Source organism: Arachis ipaensis, chromosome B8 (genome assembly GCF_059453495.1).
Source record: "Arachis ipaensis isolate K30076 ecotype BB chromosome B8, ASM5945349v1, whole genome shotgun sequence".
NCBI classification, from domain to species: Eukaryota; Viridiplantae; Streptophyta; class Magnoliopsida; order Fabales; family Fabaceae; genus Arachis; species Arachis ipaensis.
The window spans coordinates 132064098-132086545 of NC_142443.1; the positions used below are offsets into that span (position 1 = coordinate 132064098).

Here is a 22448-nt window from a genome sequence, read left to right on the forward strand (position 1 = left end):
AACACCAAAAAAAAAAAAAAACGTATCATGTACACCGACGTTAATTTTTGATAAGCTAGCTTGTACCAACTTAATTGTTCTTATTATAAAAACGCTTGTAAATCACCGTAAATTATTATATGGCTTGGCTCAAGTGTTACAGGAACTACTACTCATGCATGTTAAACACCGTTTGAAAGAATTAATTGTTCATCATAAACGTAGCTAAGATAGTATAATTAATAACGTGCATGGGAAACAGCACCAGCAACGCCTGAATTAGTTGTAAGCATTTAAAGAAACAATCAAGAGTATAGTAGTAGAACTAATTTAGAAACTATCAAAACTAAACTCAAGATTTTCAAACCCAATAGTAGTTGATTTGAATTTTTGTTTGATATTTATTAGATCGGACAAACACACGGTACGTAGAATAAACATTATCAATTTGTGTGCAAAATGTGATAAACACTAAACACGCCCATCCAAGCAAATGCTGGATAGCAAAGTACTAAAAATTTAAAGAATGAAAGAAACATATAAGAAAGGTATAATTAGGTCTTTATAATTTTTCGAAATTTTTAATTAGATTTTTATATATATTTTTTTAGTTGAGTTTTTATACAAAATTTTTTTAATTAAGTCTTTCATAACAGTAATTAGTTTAATTATATAGAGATTCAATTAAAAAAATTAATACAAAAAATAAAAAAATATAGAAATTCAATTAAAAATAAAATTTAATATAAAAATTCAATTAAAAAATTATAAAAATTTAATTAAAAATTTTACAAAATTATAAACAAAATAATTAAACCTATAAAAAACTAGTTTGCTTGAAGAAAGCGAAAAATAACTGAAGTTATTGGAAAGTGCTTCATTATATTATTTGTACGTTATAAGAGAATAACATTGAACGTTATATAGATATATTATATAATTTGAGAAAAATAAAAAATAAATTAAAATTTTTTAATAATTTTTATAATTTACAAAAAAAAAGTTACATCATAATAAATTAATTAAATTAATAAATTTAAATTAGATTAAAATTAAAATTAATCATGATAAATTAATTTATTTTATTTTATTTAATAATAAAAAATATGTTACGATAGATAACTTAACTTCTAATTTAAAAAGAGTTGAATAGAAAATATATATATTAATTTAGAATAAATTATACTGACATATATATTCTTAGATTTTAATATTAAAAAAAAGTTTGGTTATAATAATTTTTATTTATACTAGTAAGTACTTTTAGTCATCATTATATTTATATTAGTATTCTGTTGGTGTGTTCAAATTTTTTTTCGACATCAATAAAATTGTTAATTAATTAACTGGTGATCCGAAATAATAAATTATATTAATCATATAATATATTATATGATTAGGCGTTATCTAATACTAGTAGTAATTTAATTTGTTATGCTTTACCACTCTAAAAATTATTACAATATTCTATATATAAAATTACAAAACATTAAATACTCCATGTTGTGTGTGAATAAAATTGTCATATATTCTAGTAACTACATACAATTATTTAGTTTTACAATTAATTATTGAATTTAAAAAATTCAAGAAAAATCTTATCTTATTGATGAGTAAAGATCTCATTCGGTCTTATTTATTTTTATAAAAAATAAAGTGTCTTTTATCTAAAAAATAGAGGACGCTTCGATCCTCAATTTTTTTATTTTAGAATAATACGACTTTTTTATTAAAAAAGCTATTAAACAGTAACAAAAATCAGTTTTATGTGAAGTTTATTTGTAATTTAAGAAGTTTTAATTGTCACAATATTTTTTTTAACAATATATAACTAACTATGATCATTACTACCACAACTTTTTTTATTTTCATTATTATTACTTTTACTTCTATTATTTTTATTGTGTAACCATACTTTATTACTATCGTTATCTTCTCTATCATCATCACCAATATAAATATTATCAGCATTAATGATATTTTATTTCATTTTTTGTTCTATACTTTTTTTTAAAAGTTTTCATATTGCAATTACTTTTTTTCCTGCGACATTATTTTTAACAATGGTCTTTTTCGATTTAACCACCACCGATGAAAGAATTTTTTAAAAATAATCTTATTAATATTTTGTGGGAGTTTAAAATCTCTACAAATTATAAATAAAATTTTCACAAAAACTAATTTTTATTATTATTTAACAGATTTTTTAATAATAAAATTGTAGTATTATCTTAAAATAAAAAGATTGAAGATCAAAGTATCCAATTGGATTAGGTCTTTACATAGATATGTATATTTGTCAAAATATAATATAAAAAGAGTTTCAAATGTACTGAGAACATTGGTATTCTAGTTGTTTTAACCGTTGATCTACTGAATTATAAAAATAATATATAATATATATTAATTAAAATCAACGGTTAAAATAACTGGAATACTAGTGTTTTTCGATACACTTAAAATTTTTCTTACAATATATAGACATCAAATAATAATATTGAAAAAGTATTGTAATTTTTTGTAGGCTAAAAAGATAGTAAGAGAGAATGTTCTTTCCCTTTCTAGCGGCCCCCTTGAGAGAGTGTGTGTGGTGGTGCAAGAAACTAAACTCTATCTCTTTGGAGACAAACCTGCAAAGATGTCTATCTCTGACTTAACCCACTTTGCCTTTCCCTTTCGTCTTTAATTTCCCCCTTATTGTCCTGCAGGGGGTAATTTCTTGACTTTCCACACACTTTTTGCCTTTCTTCTTTTACCTTCCAACTTACCTCTATGCTTAATACTTTACAATAAATATTTATATTATTTTATTTTATATTCTAATTATTTAATAATGTGTGTGTTTTATAAAGTAGTGTTTGTTTCTAGATATTAAAACTAAAACTCACTGTGACTTAGTATATTATTGTATTTATTGATTAGAAATTGAAAGTAAAATTTAGTCAATTTAGTAATCTCAAAAAAGTGAAGATAGTGGAGATTAAAATTTTTGGTACTGAAAATTGAAATTTTAACAACACAATATTTTTTTCTAAAAATATTCTCATTTTTAAGTTTTAAAATTTTAAATTTATCTCTTGATCTTTATATTTATCTTAAATCAAATATAATACTTAGACATAACTTAATCCAGTATATTTTACACAAAACACAATACAAACACTTTTAATTTCAGTTTCTGTCTCTCATTTTAAATTTAAAATATCTTTAAAAAAATTAATTATCGAGTCAATCATTATATATTTATTTATATTATATATTATTTTAAATATTTTTTAATTAAATAATCAATTACTAGAATAATTAAATTTAACATAATAAAATAATTATATTTATTATAAATGAAATAATCAAATATTATTAGAATAATATATTCATTTTTTTTCATAAACACAAATACGTATTTCTATATAAATGACTTATTGTGTTTATGTAATATGATTAATTATTTTTAATTTTAGATAATCTATATCTATCTTTTTTAAATTATTGATTATCTCTTTCACGTTTCTAATCTTAAAAAATTGATATATCTAAACACGGTTCTATTTAAATACATTATTAAGTATTTACCTTAGCTTTCAATGAATAAAAAAGAATGAAAGAAACAACTAATTTAGAGAGAGAGAGAGAGAGAATAAATTTTAGACTATAAATAAAAATAAGTGATTATAATTTTTTCTAAATTATATTTATTAATATAGTATGACAAAAGATATATAAAAAAACACAATGATTAAAAGTTAATTTGTGTCTCTGTTTTTATTTTTATTGTTGTTTAGACTTTAAACCTTAAATATTTTTGAGATAACTAGCAATTTTATAATACAATTTAAATAACCACATCAGAATGCTAAAAATTAACAACATATCACTAAAAATAATAAGTGCATACACCGTAATTAATACCTTAAATAATTGCCTTGGGGTTTGATGAATTTGCTTCTAAGTCGAACTAGATTACTGAAATTCTTTATAATAAAACCTAAATAATGTGAATGATTATATATATATATATATATATATATATATATATATATATATATATATATATATATATAAAGAAAAAGTATAGGTAATCAACAACATTTTTAAATAATGTGTGAACAATATGAATTAATAGAGTTAAAAGAGTAAATTAATCTTAAATTTAATTAGTAGCATTAAATTAGAATGTAGTGTATTTTTATTTGATTGATGGTTGTTCATATTGTTCAAGATGGTCATTGTTTACCTAGCACTCCTCATATATAAATAAGTGAAAACTCAGATGCAATCAACTTCATGTGAAATTGATAGTTAAAAATCGTTAAATGAAAATTTAATCAAATTAGTTAAATCATTTAACGACTTTCAACTATTAATTTCACGTAAAGTTTATTCTACCTAAATTTTTAATATATATATATATATACACGCCAAAGAAGAAGAAAAAAAAAAAAAGAAAATTTCTATATGCTATGCTATACAGCTCCTCCATTATTATTTCCTCACATAATATCATCTCTTTCTCTCTCTCTCTCTTGCACACATTAAGTTCATATATCACTCAAACATCTAACCAATGAAACCAAATTAATCATAAAAAAAAAATTGCCTTACACCCACAAGAATTCAGTATGACAGATCCTCAATCCAATTCCTTAGAAGATGATGGATTCTTCAACTTCATGCCTCTCCACCCTCCTCACCACTGTTCTTCATCTTCTTCTCAATCCAATTTGCACCCATTTGCATACTTAAACACAAGATTTGTTAGAACAACAACAACAACAACACATCATCAACAACAACAACAATCTGAAGCTTCTTCATCTTCCTCCGAATATCTTCTTCCTTCAAATTCTAATTCCCCTTCTCTTAAAGAAGCACTTCCTCTCATAAACAAACTAAGCCTCACAAATCACCAACAAAACAACCACAAGGGTGCACTCACATATCCAGATTCTATTAATTACGAGAACGAAGACGAAGACGAAGAAGCGGATAATGAAACTGTGGCTGTTGCACTGCGCATAGGGCTTCCAAGAATGGATACTTCTTATGATCTTCAACCTTCAAGAAAGGAAGAAGTTATGGCTGATGAGAAACAGCAACAAGAACAAGTCAATAATAATGTGTTTTCTGGAAACCCTTTTGAGAGATTCAACAATAACAACAATAACAAGGGTCACTATTGGATTCCCACACCTTCTCAGATTCTAATTGGACCTACACAGTTCTCATGCCCTCTTTGCTCCAAAACCTTCAACAGATACAACAATCTTCAGGTACCTAAAAAATATACCCTAGCCCTTAATTACTTATTTTTTTTTAATTTTTTAATTAATTTCATTTTTTTGTTATTTCTCTGGCGAAACTATTTCTTCCTATCATCCTCTGAAAAAAAAAATAATTTTATAATATAATATCAGAATTTTTATAATTTAAAATTTAAAATTTTAATTCTTATTAACTTAAAAAAAATTAATATAAAACAAATAAAAAAATTATGCAAAAATTTACACACAAAAAAATTGCATAAAAATATGTACTAAATAGATAATTATTTATATATCTCTTTTTATCAGTTTAATCTGAACTAAGTTAGAAATTTGTTTTGGTGTTATTAGGAGAACAATAATAAGCTTCTTATATTGTTTCTGTTAAGAGACTATATTTGGTTCTATCAAAAGTAGAAGGTATTATTAATTAGTAGTACTAATTTTAACATAAAATAATTAAGAACATTGTTGGTTATGATGATTGTTCCTTGTTCTGTTGATTTTTCAAATTTATCCCTTTTGCATGGTCTTTTTAATGGTTTCATATATCTAAAGGGTACTATACTATTTGGTACCAGAGTTACTGGTACTTTAATTAAATTTTGCGGTCTCTTTAAGCGAAAACTTAAACTATTCTTACAGTTTTCTCCTTCTTGCCTTAAAGTCCTCTCACCTTGAACACTGTGCTGTTAAATTGCTGCATCTTCAGACTGCAAAAACAAAGAAAAAAGTTATATGTATAAAAACAAATCATTATTATTAATTTATTATTATTATTATTATTAGAATTTTGCTAATTTATATTCTAAGAATATAGGTTAAATCTACTATAAAAAAATATTTTATAAAAATATTATAAAATTTAATATTTTTATGTTTTCAATGCATTAAATACATCAAAAATATTAAAAAAAATTTATTATTATATTTTTAAAATATGTCCTTAAAACACAAGTTAATTAAATTATTGTTATTATTATTATTATCAATAAACTATGCTTCGTTGCTTTCTTGATTCAGAATTTCAGGTACATATGTTCCTCAACCTCATCATCAATAGGTTTCTGAACTTACTCCAGCTTTTTTTTCAATTCACTTTGCACAGAGAAAATATTGAAAGACATAACTCTGAATCTGTGATGATCGGATCATATATAAAACAACAAAAATTAAACAGCTACTACCTAGTACCCCTATATATATATATAATTATTATTTTATTTTGGGTACAAATTGTACAAAAATCTAGTTAAGTTCTGTTAACCGGTCATCAATTTTTGGGGAAATTAGAGATATAATTAAAAAATTTTGAAATATTGGAAAGCTATGCTAATATTTAATTTTTAATTACCACCTCAAATTGTTATAAACCCATTTTTTTATAGGTATAATAAACCTTCGATTTTTTTTTTTTTTGGATTAATATTGGTCCGAAGCTGAAATTAAAATATAAGATTATCTCTTGACTATGAATAATGCATTACCCCAACTATTCTCTATGTGGTTGAATATTATATTTTTGGGGTTAGTTTCAACTTTATTGTTCTTTTTTGTTGCATTGTTGAATATATATCGTGTGTATAATTAAGCAACTTAATTAGTATTAATTAGTTATATGTATATGGTAATTACTACTAATTAGTATTAGCTACTATAGCAGTGTCATTGCTCGTGAGATTAACGATTGACCATTTAGTTGTTGGCAATGTAGTCAAATTAAAACTCAATGTGTTTGTTTGATTTGTCATGTATCTAGTGTAGCTATCCCTAGGAGTATTAATTAATTTTTGTTTATGTTGTTTCATTTTTTTGCCATATATGCCTCAACACATTTTCTATATGTACGAATTTGCTTCATCTTTGATTTTCTTATATTAACTAAAACTATTGTTATAGTGCTTAAAAGTGTTGTCTTAACTTATTTAAAAATAAAAAATTAATATTTAATTTTAAAGCATGCAAAAAATAATTTTTAAATATTTAAAATTTATCACAAAAATAAGCTAAACAAAAATTAGATACCAAATTATAGACACTATAGAATTCACTTTAACTAAATTATGAGTATTATTTTTATGAAAAATTTCATGTTGAGCTCACAAGTATTAGAGTATATATGTTTCCGAATTTGATTTGATTTAGAGGTAAATAAAAAGAAAGGTTTAAAATGTAAAATGAATTAATTAATACTGCTGCTAATAATTTTGCTTTTCTTATTAGCAAAATAAGGTTTTTTTAATTATTGAAAAAGAATAATATTAGATAAGTAACTTTTTTTCAGTTAATATTAGTCTATTTCTTAAAAATTATTTTATTTATCTTAAATTCTAAACTTTAAACTATAAATTATTTAATTTTACACTCTAAATTTTAAATTTTAAATTTTAAATTTTAAATTTTAAAATTAGTTAATATTAACTAATTAAAAGTTAATTTTCTATATTTTTTTCATTGTAATGAAAATAAAGAAGTTAACCAAATTAGTATATATACCATTGATGATAAATTTTGTATCTGAGTTCACAAGTCTTAGACTATGTAACTATGTTTATGAGCTTTAATTTGATTCTAGAAGTTTAAAAGGAAACTAAGGACTAATAAAGTAAAAGTAACAAACAAAATATGGTTATACATGGAGATAATGTAAAAAAGTAATTTGAGCGGAAGCATTTATTAAGATCTTAAATTTATATTTGGATTAATTATCATAATGAATTTTGGTTATATTAGAGTTGAATTTTAATATTGGTTCTCTCTTTTTTTTCGTTTTTTAAGACGTTCATCGTAATAACAGTTTTTTAGTGTTTTTGACAATAAAGTAAAAACTGTAAAACCTATCATATGAATAGAGAGGATCATCTTCTTTATATATGTCATTATTTTTAATCTAATGCGTCTATCAAACATTAAGATCAACAAGAAATGTTAGGGGGTCAGCAACTTTTGTGTTTTATAATCATCAATTGGTCATCAATAGTGCTTTTAATGGTGTGAGATTATATCCAATAATGAAAGATCACTCACTTTTCTTTTGATGGTTAAATGCTGGCCACAAAACACAAAAATTACTGCCTCCTAAACTTTCTCAAAATCAACAGGTGAAATTAAATCATCAATAATGATGGTTTCAGTGGCTAAGAGAAGGGGGGGGTTGAATCTTAGCCCCTTTTTTTGCTTGCTAACACTTGCTGGATTCAGAAGAGACTTTTCTGTTTTTAGCTCGTCCCTAGCCACGAGACATTTTCATTTTGTCTCGTCACTTGGCACGAGACATTTTTTTGGTTTTTGCTCCTGTGCAGTAGAAAACAGAAATGGAGTAGGAGAGGAAGAAAATTACACCCAGATATATCCTGGTTCGGCTGCTAAGTGCAGTGCAGCCTACATCCAGTCTCCATCACAACAATGATGGAATTTCACTATAATCAATCAGATTACAAACTGTAAAGTGCTAACCCAACTTACAAGGGGATTCCCACAGAATCATGAAACACAACATAGATGAACAAAGGAACTCTAAGACATCTATGGCTTTTTCTTTTAATTTTGCACTCTCTGCCTTTTTCCGCTCTATGGCTTTTTCATACAAACCTCACTGTTTGCCTTTTCCATGAGACTCAAGACATGACAAAATTAAACAGAAAAATACTAAACAGAATACATTGAAGGAGAAGAGAAAACTGTTAGCTCAGGTAGCTCTGAGAACACTGTGCCTTGCACTCTCAATTTTTCTCCTTGCTTCAAACAGTGGCTGTCCACCCTTAATATAGAAGAGGGGAGCCTCCACTTATTGAAGCCAAAACCGAACCAACTTCTTCCTCCTTCAACAAAACCGGTTCGGCCACAAAGAGAGAGAAGAGATAACCATGCATTAACCAACATGCAATTACCTCTAGTCCTTTCTTGATCATCACCCTTCATCAATCCGAGCTCTCCATCCTTGGCTTGCTCTCCAAGATGGAATTCTGGCCCTTGATGCTTCATGATGATGATGACTTCATCTGCTTTAATCTCTGCCTTCAACCATCACTTCGCCACTCTAGCTACTCCCTGTGGTGGTTGAGCAGAATCAAAGACAAGCCATGCTTCAAGAATCTCCTCCATGCTGGCCGAATCTTCTTCCTCCATTTTTGGTATGGAGAGGCTAAGATATCATCACCATATCTTACCATATGTGATAAGAATCTCAGCCACTATATTTTTTGTGTTTTCTTGCCATCATTGTGATGGTCTTGTAGCTTGCTCTTTCTTCATTTTGATAGCTCAAAGTAGTTTCCATGGCTTCCATAATTTCTGTTGAAGTGACCGAAGAGGAAGCAAGAAAGAGATGAGAGAGAAGAGAGAATCTGAAGAAAAGCAATTCAAAGTGATTAAACACATTAATTGAAAATAGCTTGCTTTTACTTCCCTGGGTGGCGTGTAACGTTAATGCCATCAATCATGTCAATGACACTCTCTCTCATATTTCCCATGCACTTATTAACTTTACTCTAATAAATTTTGAAATCCATCATGATGAGTAAAGGAGTTCCGTTGGAGCATGCAGTGCATAATCAAAGGAATGGATTTCTTTTGTTAAGTGAATAAAATAATATTGTGCCCCAATTCCTTTTAATTTCGGACCAAGCATTTTTGGTCTCATACCAAGACCTTTAATTGGGCTTCTTATCACAATTGCTAGCCCATTTAATAAAACACTTGTTTCAGCCACCATCCTCATAATAATTTTAACATCAAGGCTGAATATTGATTTTATTGGGCTTGGGATCTCTTCTTTTCATTTCGGCCCAAATATAAAATCTGCAACACAAAATTATTAATTAACATATGTTAAATGAAAATCAAATTAATAATTTTGTAATTAATTATTTTAATAATGTTTAGTCATCACAAATATTAATTTAGAGTTTTCCAAACTCATCAATCTCCCCCTTGATGACAAACATTATTAAAATTGAAATGGAAGAAATTTAGAAATTGAGTAAAGATTACTCCCTTTGAATTTGAATTTCTCCCCCTTTCAAAATGTCACATTGCTCCCCCTTGATGTATGCTTATCTTACCATGGGAAGCACTAACCTGTAACACTTTAAATCAAGCTTCAAGTTGCAATATTATTTAGCATGTTTTATGATGCTAAATGCTTGATTTATGAGCAGTTTTAATTGATAATCAAAAACTCATTTGATATCATAAACTAATTTACTGCTCAAACTTTTTCAATCATAAAAAATATCCAAATATTTTTCAAACATTTTTTTGTTTAGGATATCAGAGCAAAACAACATGATAAAAAACATTTGAGTAACAAAACAAGGCAGTTTTAATACATTACACAATTTAAAGGAACTGCCAAAAATAATTCAAAACAGCAACCTAAACAACAATAATGTTATCAAGGTAAGTCAAATGTAATACAACAAACATTTTATCAAGATAAATATTAAATTACAAACTTCAAAGCTTCAAGCATCAACTCAAAACAGCAAGCATCAATCAGATGCATTATTAACATCAAACACATAATAAAATATTGAAGCTTAAAACGAGGGAGGTCATAAATCCAAAACAGGAATTTCATCCCTGTTTTGTTAATTTCAATTTTCAACACTTTCTCCCCCTTTTGGCATCAAGGGGCACTGCAAAATAAATGAAAACAACATAATAAAATATTTATTTTTCACCAAAACACAATGGTCCAGTCAGCACACATGTATTTGAGCACATGACAATCAAAGCTTAACTCGAAATTAATCCACTAACACAGAGTGTTCAAAACAGAGACAGATCAGAACAAAGCAAAACAGGACAACACATTATACAAAGCAAAATAAGTTAATGAAACATAACAGTTTCAATTCAGCCCTTTTTTTTTTTTTTTTTTTTTTTTTTTTTGTCATCAAGGAGGGACCCTGCAAAGCAATGCAATCCATAATAATTCAAGTATAAAACAAAACAGCATCGAGTTAAGTTTGGTACAGCCATCCAAGACACATGAAAATAGTTCCCGTGAGTCAAATACACATAGAGCAAAATAACAGAGCATTCAGCAGCAGCAACAGGTAACCAAAACTCAACATGTTCAAAAATATTTCCTGCCAAACAATTCAATCAAGCAAAAATATCCAGCAACATAAAGGTCAGCCAACATATCAGATCAAATAAAATTGGCAGGCAATAAGCATCAGAAAATTCAGAGTATCATTAGATCAGTCACTCTCTTTTTCTACTATCCTCCCCTATTAAGATATGATGTGATAAGACCACAGAAAGATTTTGATTTTCAGAAAAAATGATGAACTAACAAAACGGTCAGAGTGAGATCAAAGAGATTCAGTGGGCCCAATAGGAATTAAATTCTGCGTTGCCTCCCCCTTGACCACAGCTCTTCCATTATGCCATTATTTTATCTCGTCCAAACCTACGAGCAAAACTGAACAGAGTCACATATTCACAAATTTTCAATGAAACTTAAATCAAACATTCCCAAACTTTTTCTTAAGGTGCAGAATCTGTCTTCACAGAGAGGTTTTGTAAAAATATCAGCAATTTGGTCTTCATATTTTACAAATTGAATATCAATAGTACCCTTTTGCACATGTTCCCTAATAAAATGATATTTTATCTCAATGTGCTTTGTTCTTGAGTGTAGAACAGGATTCTTTGAAATGTTTATGGCACTCATATTGTCACAAAATAAAGGAATACTATTGATTTTTAATTTGTAATCTTCTAATTGTGTTTTTAACCAAATTAATTGAGTGCAACATGCAGATGCGGAAATGTATTCTGCTTCAGCTGTGGATAAAGCCACTGTGGCTTGCTTTTTGCTTGACCACATATTGAGTGAGCTTCCAAGGAAGCAACACATGCCGGAGGTGCTTTTTCTATCCACTCTATCTCCCGCATAATCTGCATCACAAAACCCTACTGCACAAAATTCATCAGATTTAGGATACCACAAGCCATAATCACAAGTTCCCTTAATGTATCTAATGATGCGTTTAACAGCCGTAAGATGGGATTCTTTTGGGTGAGATTGAAATCTTGAACATACACCCACACTTTGAACAATATCTGGTCTAGAGGAGGTAAGGTACATGAGTGAACCTATCATTCCTCTATACCTTGTTTCATCCACATCTTGACCATCATCATCCTTTTCAAGTTTTGTGTTGGGATGCATTGGTGTACTCATTGCTTTGGAATTTTCTAGGCCAAACTTTTTGATAAGTTCTTTTGCATACTTTCCTTGGTAAATAAAAGTACCACTAGGAGTTTGTTTAATTTGGAGGCCAAGAAAGAAGGTAAGCTCTCCCATTAAACTCATTTCAAACTCACTAGTCATGAGTTTTCCAAACTCTTCACACAAGGAAATGTTGGCCGATCCAAATACAATGTCATCAACATAAACTTGAACAAGAAGTATGTCATCATTAGATGCTTTAATAAATAAAGTAGTGTCGGTGGTACCCCTTTGAAATTGATTTTCCAACAAGAAGGCACTAAGCCTTTCATACCAAGCTCTTGGAGCTTGTCTAAGCCCATAAAGAGCCTTAGATAATTTAAGAACATGATTTGGAAACTCTTTATGTTCAAAACCGGGGGGTTGTGCCACATACACTTCTCTATCAATAAAGCCATTAAGGAAAGCACACTTAACATCCATTTGAAACATTTTGAAACCTTTATGGGCGGCATAGGCAAGAAGCAACCGAATTGCTTCCATTCTAGCTACCGGAGCAAAAGACTCATCAAAATCTATACCCTCTTCTTGATCGTAACCTTGGGCCACTAATCTAGCCTTGTTACGAACAACTTGTCCATCCTCACCAAGTTTATTTTTAAAGACCCACTTAGTACCCGTTACCTTCATACCATCCGAATAAGGTACTAATGTCCAAACCTCATTCTTGTCAAATTGAGCTAGCTCCTCTTGCATGGCTTTGACCCATGATGGATCTTCAAGAGCTTGTTTGACATTGTTGGGCTCCATTTGTGACAAGAGAGCTAAGTTGCTAGGTTCGGTTTGCCTTTTGGTGGAGGATCTTGTTGTTACACCATGAGAGGGATCACCAATGATGAAGTCATGAGGATAACCCCTCATAGACTTCCATTCTCTAGGTTTTCGGCCAGGTGTTGAACTTTGATGAACTTCTGGTGGTCTCACTGTTTCAGTTTCTCGTGTCTGCTCAGGAGATAAATTGGAAGTTTCTCCTACAATCTGACGAGATAAAACCGGGCTGACAGATTCTTCATTTTGTACAGATTTGGGATTTTCTTTACTTGTTGCAGCCTCTTCACAATCTGAATCAATATCCTTCACAATACTGGGAACTAAGTTAGAATCACAAAAAGTAACATGTATGGATTCCTCTATTGTCCTATGCTCCTTGAGATAAACTCTATAGGCCTTGCTTGTGGTGGAATATCCAACAAACATTCCTTCATATGATTTTGGATCAAATTTTCCAAGGTTTTCTTTATTATTAAGCACAAAGCATTTGCATCCAAAAATATGAAAGTACTTAAGATTTGGAGGGGTTCCTTTCCATAACTCATAAGGTGTTTTCTTTAACCCTTTTCTAATGATTGTTCTATTCAAAATATAACATGCTGTGTTCACAGCCTCAGCCCATAGGAATTTAGGAATTTCACTCTCACATAACATAGCCCTAGTCATTTCTTGAAGGCTTCTATTCCTTCTTTCAACTACCCCATTTTGTTGGGGGGTTCTAGGACATGAAAAGTTATGAGAAATCCCTAAGTCATCACAGAATTTTTCAAAATCTTGATTTTCAAATTCTCTTCCATGATCACTTCTTAAATGGGCAATTTTCAAATCCTTTTCATTTTGAATTTTCTTACAAAGGGTGGAAAAAGCATGAAAAGCATCATTCTTATGAGCAAGGAAAAGTACCCAACCAAATCTAGAATAATCATCTACCACCACAAGACCATAATGTTTACCTCCTAAGCTTTGAATTCTAGTAGGACCAAAAAGATCAATATGTAACATTTCCAATGGCCTTTTGGTTGAGATTCCATCTTTTGATTTAAAAGAGGATTTTACTTGTTTGCCTAATTGACAAGCGTCACAAGTAAGATCCTTATCAAACTTGATGTTTGGGATTCCTCTAACCAAATTTCTTTTGACTAACTTAGAAATTTGATACATGCTAGCATGTCCCAACTTTCTATGCCAAAGCCATTTTTCAGATTCAAAAGATGTGAAGCATGTTACATTTTGTTCCTTTAAATCCTCAAGAGTTAATCCATACACATTGTTACATCTTTTAGCTTCAAGAAGAACATTCCCAGTTTTTTCACACACAACTAAACAAACAGATTTCTTAAAGATAACTTCAAAACCCAAATCACAAAGTTGACTAACACTAAGCAAATTATGTTTCAAGCCATGTACAAGGAGAACATCATTTATACAAGAAGAAAAGTTTTTACCAACTTTCCCAACAGCCACAATTTTTCCTTTTGCATCATCACCGAAAGTGACAAGTCCTCCATCATAGTCATCAAGCTTTATGAAGAAGGTTGCCTTTCCGGTCATATGCCTAGAGCATCCGCTGTCCATATACCACACATTTTCTTTCCTTTGGGATGCTAGGCACACCTGATCTATGTGGTCTGCCATGAGACATGTTTGTGACTTGGTCTCGGTTTCTTCATCATCATCATCAGAATCATTCTCCAAGTCTTCCCATGTGGCCATCAGTCCTTTCTTCTTTCCTCTTTTTGGCTTTTCCTCCTTCTTCAGCTTGGGACAATCAGATTTGAAATGCCCCATTTCCTTGCAATTGTAGCAAGTTACCTTGCTGAGGTCTTTCTTCACTTTCCTTGTGCTGCTGCCTTTGCCTCTGAGCTTAGCCATTTTCCTGAATTTTTTTGCAAATAAAACAAACTCATTTTCAGAAGAGTTATCACTGGATTCATCATCCAGGGGGTTAGTCACAGAAGAAAATGCAATTCCTTTCTTTTTTGTATCTTTTTTCAAATAGGTATTTTCAAAAGCAAGAAGATTTCCTCTCAAATCATCAAGTGTTATGGAGTCTAGGCTACTACTCTCAGAAATAATTAAAGCTTTAGTCTCCCACTCTTTTGTGAGACATCTCAACACTCTTCTCACTAGCACAGAATCAGAATGTGTAATTCCCAGAGCATCTAAGCCAACAATGATAGCATTGAAACGTTCAAAGAGTTCATCAATGGACTCTCCTTCCTTCATTGCAAACGTTTCATATTCTCTGTTTAGCATATCTGCCCGAGTCTTCTTGACAATGGTGGTTCCTTCATGGGTGATTTGCAATTTGTCCCAGATTTCCTTTGCCGTTGTGCATCTTGATACCCGTCGGTACTCCTCAAAGCTGATAGCACAATTGAGCAGATTTATTGCCTTGGCATTTAACTCCACCTTCTTCCTATCTTCCTCGGTCCATCTTGCTTCTGGTTTGATAGAAACAACTCCTTCTGCACTTGTGGTAGTTGGAAATTTAGGCCCTTCGAGGATAATCTTCCAAAGTCTGTAATCCACTGCTTGTACGAATATCTTCATCCTCTCCTTCCAATAGGTATAGTTTTTCCCATTGAAAAGAGGGGGTCTGTTGCTTGATTGTCCTTCAGTTAGATTATAAGACACCACATTTGCGCCACTGTTTTCTGCCATGAGGATCTTTACTCCAAGCTGCAAAGCTTGATCTCTTTGAGACCAAGCTCTGATACCAATTGATGGTTTCAGTGGCTAAGAGAAGGGGGGGTTGAATCTTAGCCCCTTTTTTTGCTTGCTAACACTTGCTGGATTCAGAAGAGACTTTTCTGTTTTTAGCTCGTCCCTAGCCACGAGACATTTTCATTTTGTCTCGTCACTTGGCACGAGACATTTTTTTGGTTTTTGCTCCTGTGCAGTAGAAAACAGAAATGGAGTAGGAGAGGAAGAAAATTACACCCAGATATATCCTGGTTCGGCTGCTAAGTGCAGTGCAGCCTACATCCAGTCTCCATCACAACAATGATGGAATTTCACTATAATCAATCAGATTACAAACTGTAAAGTGCTAACCCAACTTACAAGGGGATTCCCACAGAATCATGAAACACAACATAGATGAACAAAGGAACTCTAAGACATCTATGGCTTTTTCTTTTAATTTTGCACTCTCTGCCTTTTTCCGCTCTATGGCTTTTTCATACAAACCTCACTGTTTGCCTTTTCCATGAGACTCAAGACATGACAAAATTAAACAGAAAAATACTAAACAGAATACATTGAAGGAGAAGAGAAAACTGTTAGCTCAGGTAGCTCTGAGAACACTGTGCCTTGCACTCTCAATTTTTCTCCTTGCTTCAAACAGTGGCTGTCCACCCTTAATATAGAAGAGGGGAGCCTCCACTTATTGAAGCCAAAACCGAACCAACTTCTTCCTCCTTCAACAAAACCGGTTCGGCCACAAAGAGAGAGAAGAGATAACCATGCATTAACCAACATGCAATTACCTCTAGTCCTTTCTTGATCATCACCCTTCATCAATCCGAGCTCTCCATCCTTGGCTTGCTCTCCAAGATGGAATTCTGGCCCTTGATGCTTCATGATGATGATGACTTCATCTGCTTTAATCTCTGCCTTCAACCATCACTTCGCCACTCTAGCTACTCCCTGTGGTGGTTGAGCAGAATCAAAGACAAGCCATGCTTCAAGAATCTCCTCCATGCTGGCCGAATCTTCTTCCTCCATTTTTGGTATGGAGAGGCTAAGATATCATCACCATATCTTACCATATGTGATAAGAATCTCAGCCACTATATTTTTTGTGTTTTCTTGCCATCATTGTGATGGTCTTGTAGCTTGCTCTTTCTTCATTTTGATAGCTCAAAGTAGTTTCCATGGCTTCCATAATTTCTGTTGAAGTGACCGAAGAGGAAGCAAGAAAGAGATGAGAGAGAAGAGAGAATCTGAAGAAAAGCAATTCAAAGTGATTAAACACATTAATTGAAAATAGCTTGCTTTTACTTCCCTGGGTGGCGTGTAACGTTAATGCCATCAATCATGTCAATGACACTCTCTCTCATATTTCCCATGCACTTATTAACTTTACTCTAATAAATTTTGAAATCCATCATGATGAGTAAAGGAGTTCCGTTGGAGCATGCAGTGCATAATCAAAGGAATGGATTTCTTTTGTTAAGTGAATAAAATAATATTGTGCCCCAATTCCTTTTAATTTCGGACCAAGCATTTTTGGTCTCATACCAAGACCTTTAATTGGGCTTCTTATCACAATTGCTAGCCCATTTAATAAAACACTTGTTTCAGCCACCATCCTCATAATAATTTTAACATCAAGGCTGAATATTGATTTTATTGGGCTTGGGATCTCTTCTTTTCATTTCGGCCCAAATATAAAATCTGCAACACAAAATTATTAATTAACATATGTTAAATGAAAATCAAATTAATAATTTTGTAATTAATTATTTTAATAATGTTTAGTCATCACAAATATTAATTTAGAGTTTTCCAAACTCATCAAATAATTTATGAATAATTACAATTAGACCACAATAGAAGTTTAAATTATAATAAACCTCCATAATATATAGATAATGCATTTTTAATTTGAGGGATAGATATAAGTATTAAATTTGTGAAATTGTTTTTACAGATGCATATGTGGGGACATGGATCACAATACAGAAAGGGACCTGATTCTCTAAAAGGAACACAACCAACAGCAATGCTAAGGCTTCCATGTTTTTGTTGTGAACAAGGTTGCAAGCACAACATTGAGCACCCAAGGGCAAGGCCCTTGAAGGATTTTAGAACCCTCCAAACACATTACAAGAGGAAGCATGGCATCAAACCCTACATGTGCCGGAAGTGCCGGAAGCCCTTCGCCGTCAAAGGCGACTGGCGGACGCATGAGAAGAACTGCGGCAAGGTTTGGTATTGTTTGTGTGGATCTGACTTCAAGCACAAGAGGTCACTTAAGGATCATATTAGAGCCTTTGGAGATGGACATGGAGCCTTTGGGATTCAGAGCTTGCAAGAATTTGAAGATGAAGCTCCCTCAGAAGCTGAACATGATGGGGAGAGTAGTTCTTTCTGAAATTTAGAGGAATAATTTAACAAAAATCAGGTCATTTCCTAATTAATTAATTATTTCATTCCACATATTTATTTTTTTCCTTTAAATTTGCTTGTTGAATTATATATAATAGATTGTAATTGTATAATGAGTTTTGTAATGTCAAACTTATATTATATAGTTTATAGTCCTAGTTCTCAAAATCGAGTTTACAAGTTTATTAAGAGTTGTTGAATTATGGTTTAGGGTTTAATAAGCTTGTGTTTGTGTCTAGGGTTTGAAAATGAGCAATATAAAAACACCATGATAATGATGATGTTACATTTATTTATGTTGTAATCAATTTATGTAAAGAAGTACAAAAGTTGAATTGCCGCAGTAGTTATATATGTATGTTAAAAGCACATGATCGTAACAATGCTGCTGATGAAGAAGGAAATTGAGGGGAAATGGATAAAACATAGATACACCATGTACTTGGCTACTTAATGCAGCAGCAACATGCCTAGGAAGAGCAAACACAAAATAATAGAACAATAAACTTTTTATGCTTCATATACATAGATAGAGATACCTTGGTTGTTAACTTAAATAAAATAATAGAAATAGAAGTGATAGAGAAGGAAAATGATTTAAATTATGGAGTAAATAAGAATTTTTTGTTAAACCTTTTATTTGAAAATGTGTAGGTAAAGTTGTGTTCTATGAAGCAAAGTCATTTTTTTTTATTTACCGTATTCGTGTGTCGGATATATTTTAGATACAATATTTATCGATATTCGTCTAACACGCATGTTTTTTGTATTCAACCGTGTTTTAATAAAAAATAAATTTTTTTCATACACGTTTGGACACACCTAAATATCATCATATGTCAGCATGTCCAGTCTTATTCTTAATATGTATTCTTGAAATGAGTTTAGAAATAGTATATATTATTAATTATTAAAATAAAAAATATTTTAAATATTTTATATAATTAAAAAAATATATTAAAAATTAATTTATATTTTAATATTAATAAAATACTGAAACATCATTATAATTTATTTAAAAAATATTTCATATTTTATATGTATGTCGTCTCCTAAGTCTTATAAAAATTTTAAATTTGTGTGTCTACGCGTATTTTATGTTGTACCATATTCTGTATCTATATCAGTATCTGTGTATTATAGATTATGTTGTAGGAGAATATATATATATATATATTTCAAATGTAAACTTAATCTATGATATAAATATATAACTATATCAGTGAGTTTCTAAACTCTAATACATATCTACTGATCTTAGTTCTCAAACGCCTTAAGTAAATAATATATAAAATTTTTAGGTCAAATTGTGATTTGATCTAAGTATGACCTAAAAAGTCAGGAACATAATTAACGCTTTTAATTGGTGGGATATCTAATTAAGTGATAGACTTCTTAGTCTGAGAAAGTTTGAGGTAATAATATATAAAATTCTTAAGTTAGGTTGTAATTTAATTTAAATCTTACACAGAAAAGTTAGGAGAATATCTAAAGTTCTTAATTGTTGGGATATTTAATTAATCGAGTCACTTCTTAGTCTAAGAAGATTTGAAACAATAATATCTAAGATTTTTATATTGGTGAAGTATTCAATTTGGGTCTTACTTAAAAAGAACATGAGAATACCTAAGGTAGCATTTGGTTACAATCCATGTCCCTCTAAGACATGGACATGATAATACATGTCCTCTGTTTTAGTTTGGTGAGACACAAAAATTTGATGGATACAAAAAGACATAGATGGACATAAATACACAAATTTTATATACCACCTTTAAATTGAGACACTAAAACATAGACACAAGACACTGATTTTTTCTTTTTTGTCCTTGAATAATTTTTAAATTTAATTTTAACTCTAATAATGTTTCTTTCTTTTTCTCTCTCTCCCCTTTCCTCTTCCCTCCTCCATGTTCTTTTATCGCTATCCTCTTCTCCCAATCACTCCTCTTTCTGCCACCATCGTTGCTGCCATTTTTTACCACTCATCCAGATCTGTTGCCCATCACTAAAACAATTGCAGTGCCATTGCAATGCAGCTCTCGCGAAATAGTGAAATCGTAGTGTCATCCCAGAGCCATCATCGTCCACCTCTTACGACCCAGAAACTCACAGCGCCGTTGTCATCCACCACTCGTAACACTAGAACACTCGTGCGTCGTGCCTACTCGTCTTCCTCTGTGTTTTGCAACTGTCATTGTCTTCCAACAACTCGCAACCGCCATTGCCTTCTTCTCCCCTTTTATTACCGTTATCCCGTCTCTCTTGTTCTCTTGATTTTTTTTTTTAAATTTTGGTTGATTGTTATTGTGATTACTAGTTTTTTTTTTCTGTTTTTTTTTTTTTGAGATAGATAAATGATTATCGTTAAGAAATTTATTTCACGAATTTTTGTTAATTATAGATGATGATAAATCTGATAGTACGTGGTGATGATGATGGTTGTAAATGATGGTGGTGGTCGTAGATGTTAAGAGTGGTGGTGATAGTAGTGTTACTTATGAGGATAAATTTAATATTTTAATATGAATAAAAATTTGATGTACTATTATGTATATTGTTATCAAACACAATAATAAAAAAATATAATTATATATATTTATGTCTATGTGTTGTACTTTTTAATTTTTGTTCATTTTTTTGTGTCTTTATCATCAAAGAGAACCTAAAATTCTTATATTGTACTACGGTTCAATTTGAGTAAAAAAAATATGATAAAAAAGTTTAATTAAAATTTTTTTTATACATTTATTTTAACCGTAAAACTTTTAAATATTCTTAAGGATTGGATGTAGATATTTTAATCGAATTATTATACATGATGTAATTCTTCTAATTTCTTAAATTCATTTTCATGCTTAACATATATGAGTTAAAAGGTTCCTAGTTACGTTTATATTACAATTTGTTGATATCTCGGCGCCTCTCTAGTAAGATCTGAAGTTCTACAAGGATAATTAGAGACTCTCTTACGATTTGAAGTTTCTTTCAAATAGCGATCTTAAATGTTTACTAACGTATGTTCAAAATATCTACTTGTCTGTTCTTTAAAATTGGAAGTTGTTCTAAATCAATACATCAAAAGATTTCTTAAATTGAATGCTAACATTTTCTACTACATACAAATCATAAAATTTAATAAGCATTCATAGATATTTGATTAAAAAAAATATTAAACACGAGTTAATCCCCTTCTCATGCTTAGTCTTTGTTACCTCCAGTATTTACAACAAGCCAATTTGGTCACTTCCTTATTAAAACTCTTATTTCTCTTATTTCTGATTAATTTGTGCAATATTTCTCACAAAGTTATCACCAATTTTTTTATAAATAAGCTATGGCATTAATTTTTATTGAGGTCATTAGAATCCTGTATAAAAAGATTTTATTATTTATTATGATAAAAAAATATTTAGTTGATTGATTAAGAATTGATTTTAATTTATAATGTCATTATTATTTGTGTTATAAATTTCAGGATTAACATTAATATGTATAGTAATTTGATTTGATTTGAAAAAAACTAACCATTAAGAACAAAATATGAAAGAGACTAAATAAAAAAGAAAATAATCATAATAATTATGAGAGAGATTAGACATCAAATAACTATTGTGAATAATAAAGTATTGATTTGATTATATTTAAAAATAATCAAATATTAAGAATAAGATATAAAAGGAATATAGAAATTTGCAGCTATCCAAAGAAAAAAAAGTATCAAGTCATCAATGGAAATTAATTAGCTACAATAGCTAGTATATATTAGCTTGGTTTTTGATATAAGTAGAAGAACCAAAGTTTAAAGAAAAACAAAAAGAATATTCAGAGACAAAAACACTATACGTTAAAGTAAAATTCTTCTTTATTTTGGTTTCTTTTGATATTTAGTTTTTGTGTCTTCTTAATAAATGAAAAAAGACTTATGATTCATTGAGCTAAAAAAGCCTATGAATGAAAAGGCATAAATTAGGAAAAAAAGCTCATACAGTTTTAGATTGAGTTTGTTATTTGATTCTGTTTGTTCTTGGTGTTTTTGTTTGATCTTGGCGTTGGTTTGTGAAGTACGCATGGAA

At 30.0% G+C, this 22448-nt stretch overlaps 1 protein-coding gene across 1 annotated transcript; it reads left to right on the top strand.

Annotated features, from left to right (window-relative positions):
* The first annotated feature begins 4482 nt into the window (after positions 1–4482).
* LOC107611963 (zinc finger protein WIP5-like) lies at positions 4483–18540 on the top strand. The gene is made up of 2 exons (XM_016313823.3): positions 4483–5249; positions 17915–18540. The coding sequence occupies exons 1-2, from the start codon at positions 4599–4601 to the stop codon at positions 18356–18358; spliced, it is 1095 nt and encodes a 364-aa protein (XP_016169309.1). The 5' UTR covers positions 4483–4598; the 3' UTR covers positions 18359–18540.
* The last annotated feature ends 3908 nt before the right edge of the window (positions 18541–22448 follow it).

Coding starts and splice junctions, on each gene's coding strand:
- LOC107611963 (XM_016313823.3), top strand. CDS start 4,599: ATGACAGATCCTCAATCCAATTCCTTAGAAGATGATGGATTCTTCAAC. Junction 5,250..17,914: donor ACAGATACAACAATCTTCAG/GTACCTAAAAAA, acceptor TTGTTTTTACAG/ATGCATATGTGGGGACATGG.